General features: G+C 37.2%; 1 protein-coding gene across 1 annotated transcript; it reads right to left on the bottom strand.

The window, feature by feature from the left end:
• Window positions 1–1,129: 1,129 nt before the first annotated feature.
• On the bottom strand, window positions 1,130–3,189 carry LOC125242123 (guanine nucleotide exchange factor MSS4 homolog). Its single transcript, XM_048150831.1, has 2 exons — window positions 2,954–3,189; window positions 1,130–2,538 (listed from the first exon to the last, which is right to left on the bottom strand). The coding sequence occupies exons 1-2, from the start codon at window positions 3,074–3,076 to the stop codon at window positions 2,299–2,301; spliced, it is 363 nt and encodes a 120-aa protein (XP_048006788.1). The 5' UTR covers window positions 3,077–3,189; the 3' UTR covers window positions 1,130–2,298.
• Between the last annotated feature and the right edge of the window lie 525 nt (window positions 3,190–3,714).

Below are 3,714 nucleotides of genomic sequence, written 5' to 3' on the forward strand. Positions count from 1 at the left end.
CGTCGTCGCGCGGCCGCGGACGCGGATCTGGACAATGAATATACACTTAACCGTGCAAACTATCGGTCGACGGTCGTGGACGTGGCCTTGAGCGCATGGACGTCCGATCGAAATCTGGCTCGCTGGATGTTTTGGTCAGCCGTAGCCACGTCCCGAAAACCGTGCATACTGATCGGTCGCGGTCGCTCGACGGCGGACGTCCGCGTAGTATGTTCCTAGCTTTAGGTCCCTTTACCCGGATAATGTCACAGATAATAAAATATAGGTACAAGAATTGCTCGTTTAAGGCTCCGCGCACACGGAGGCAACAGTTGCTCGGCGACTTTCGTATTTGTATAAAAAGTTGCGTCGCCTCGTGTGCGCACCTTCATACTAGCCCATAGACCGAGCGACGGAGACAAAACAGTTTTGTCGCCCGTGTGCGCGGAGTCTAAAAGAATTAGATAGGGCTAATACCAACCAGCACGGGAAGCATGGTCGCGCGATAGACGATAAAATATCAGGCCGTCCCTATCGCACTATTAGTAAGTGCGATAGGGACGGCCAGATGTTTTATCATTTATCGCCCGACCATGCTTCCCGTGCTGGTCTTTTTCTCTCAGGTGATAATAAAAATATAAAAGTATGCATAGAAATATATTTACAGAAAAACATACAAAAATTATATTGATCAAGCAATAAGCTCAAATTGTGCTCCGCACATACGGAAGCAGTTAAAGCGAAGGGTAATGCGACACTAACGACATTTTCTTTACCTATATCTTCAAAATTAGATATTTTTTCAGTAATATTTCTAGATCTGTCGCTAAGACACGCTATAGACAGTCTCAGGCACGCCACAGACAGTCTGAAAAATTCATAATCTTAAAAAAGATTTGTTTCAACTGACAGGTTGATCAGTTCAACTGACAGGTTGCATACAAATCTTTTTTAAGATTATGAATTTTTCAGACTGTCTGTGGCATGTCTTAAAAATTCATAATCTTAAAAAAGATTTGTATGCAACCTGTCAGTTCAATCTGAAAATTCTGTCAGTTTGAACTGACAGGTTGCATACAAATCTTTTTTTAAGATTATGAATTTTTCAGACTGTCTGTGGCATGTCTTAAAAATTCATAATCTTAAAAAAGATTTGTATGCAACCTGTCAGTTCAATCTGAAAATTCTGTCAGTTTGAACTGACAGGTTGCATACAAATCTTTTTTTAAGATTATGAATTTTTAAAACTGTCTGTGGCGTTCCAAACTTGCCTTTAGTATTTTTTTTTAATTATAAATGGGCTTACTCTTGGCCACAGACTAGCCAAAGGCAAAGATGTGGTCTGCAATGGAGTGAGCTCGCCCAGAAGATGCCTGTTCACCCTAGATTTGAAGGTTGCATCATTTTGTAGTTATTCTCAAAACCTTGCCTAAAAAAAATTTGGAAAATCGGTCCACGATTCTCGGAGATATCGAGTAACATACATACAAAAAAAAAAAAACAGTCGAATTGAGAACCTCCTCCTTTTTTTGAAGTCGGTTAATAAAAGAAGAGTGATCTGTTTTACCTATTCAAGTTTCTGGGGATAACTACACAAGGAAAAAATGTGTATAGTGTTTTATAAATGTTATTTTAGCGACTGATGTAGAAATATTAATGAAAAAAGATTTCATTTTGATGATATAAGAAAACATCAAAAGTGGTACTAGTGTCGCACTGCCCTTTGGCTTAATAAACTCCTCAAATATTAGTTGGCTTCATTATTACTGTAGGAGTATAAGTACTTCCAAAAAAACTGTAGGTACATTAAATTGGCAGTATACATAATTAGTGAGTAGTTGGAATTTTTATTTTATTGATTCAGATTTCATGATGTTATTTGGTCAGGAGCACTGTCTAGCACTCTAAGGGTTAACATATATAATAAATATTTTATCTGCAATCATCAAAATTCAGCATCATATGACAATCAGAATCATATGTAAGTATAAGCTTTGAATACAATTCTCTTTCCATCAATTTCAAGATGGGCATTAGAGGCATTCCACAAGAATCTCCTACGAAATGATTCTTCTAATACTTCTGAAAACACTAGGACTATGATTATGTGTCTGATAATGTTGAGGCATCCGTCCGGTTAACGGAGTACACTGGTTCAATTCCAGCTCGGAACACTTGGAGGCCTTGGTCACTTTTTCTTTGTATATGACATTTATTTAATATTTAATGTTGAAGTAGTTGTCATACAAAGCAAAAGCATTTCATAAGGGACATTCCTGTGAAATGCACCGTTAGTATCTAATTTTAAACTATAAATTCCTAGGAATGTACAATTCTCGACAACGCGACATAGCTCTGCTTAGTATTCATGTCGTAGTACCCCACTGGCCCAGCATCACAGTCTGCACAACTCAAATATTTGTAGTTGTCAACTGTGTGTGTAAAACCGATGTTTTCGAATGTATACATGTTTTCTACATGATAGAACTCGCTCACTGTTTCATTCTGAATCTCACCCTCCTTCCGGTTATTGTCTTGCTGCATCAAAGGCAATGCCATCTGAAAAACAAAATTTTTACATTAACCTCACACACGGTTTGATGCCGTGAGGACTGGAGAAAGGAAGGGGAGGCCTTTGCCCAGCAGTGGGACACCATATAGGCTATTAAAAAAAAAAAAACCTCACACACACACAGTTGTCACAGTTTCGTTTTCTTTCAACCCCTTATTTGCCAAGAGTGGCACTAAAACTTGAGTAGTTTCATGTGCTCTGCCTACCCCTTCATGGGATACAGGCGTGATTCTATGTATGTATGTATATTTTAATCTGCACTACCCCTCCCGAGGCCTGTGCTCAGCCCAGCAGTGGGACGAATATAGGCTCAATTATTATTGTTATTTTAACTTGTTCGCGAGTGATAAGTGATATATTACTAATTTCAACACAAAAATGCTGTAAAGAACTGAAACGCACCTCTTGCGTGATATAATTAGCCGATTTTTTGTCTAGAATTTTAGAGCTGCAGAATTTGCATTTAACATTCATTTTGTTTTTTCCGTCTTCGACGAGATCTTCCTTGTTTTCTACGTCTGCCATAGTGGGTTTATGTGTGGAAATAGAAGAGCAATAACAATTTACGTTGTTTAAAAGTTCTATGCAAATAATTGTAATAATTCCCAACCGGTACAACTCAGTTCGTCGTGAACTTGCAGAACTTGTAAGAAATTACATGACAATGACATTGACAGCTACAAGTGACCACAAATTTAGAGAGCTAGCTATCTAACAAACAAAGTTGTGACATTTTTTTGATAGAGAATAGAATAGAGAATAGAGAATAGAGAATTTATTTGCATACCACATACAATACATATGTATTACATACATGGACCCCGATAAGGGTGTAGCAAAATACAGATGTGTCACTTAGGTACTAACTAATACTAATAATTATACAGTTTGCTTATTTATAATATGTATGATCAGATGTACTATAAAATTACATTGTATCATCATCTAAAAAATCTGCTATTTTGTAGTAACATTTATCCACCAGTATAGATTTAAGTCGGCTTATAAATACTGAGTCTAGTTTTTCAGTTTTTAAGTGTGTGGGGATTTTATTATAGATATTGATGGCTCTGTAATATGGTCCGTTTTTAAATATTTCTAATTTAGGTTCTGGTAGTTCTAGATACTGATGGCGGCGAGGATTTTGACAAAATTTAAATAAA

The sequence above is a fragment of the Leguminivora glycinivorella genome, unplaced genomic scaffold (genome assembly GCF_023078275.1).
Source record: "Leguminivora glycinivorella isolate SPB_JAAS2020 unplaced genomic scaffold, LegGlyc_1.1 Scaffold8, whole genome shotgun sequence".
Classification (NCBI taxonomy): Eukaryota; Metazoa; Arthropoda; class Insecta; order Lepidoptera; family Tortricidae; genus Leguminivora; species Leguminivora glycinivorella.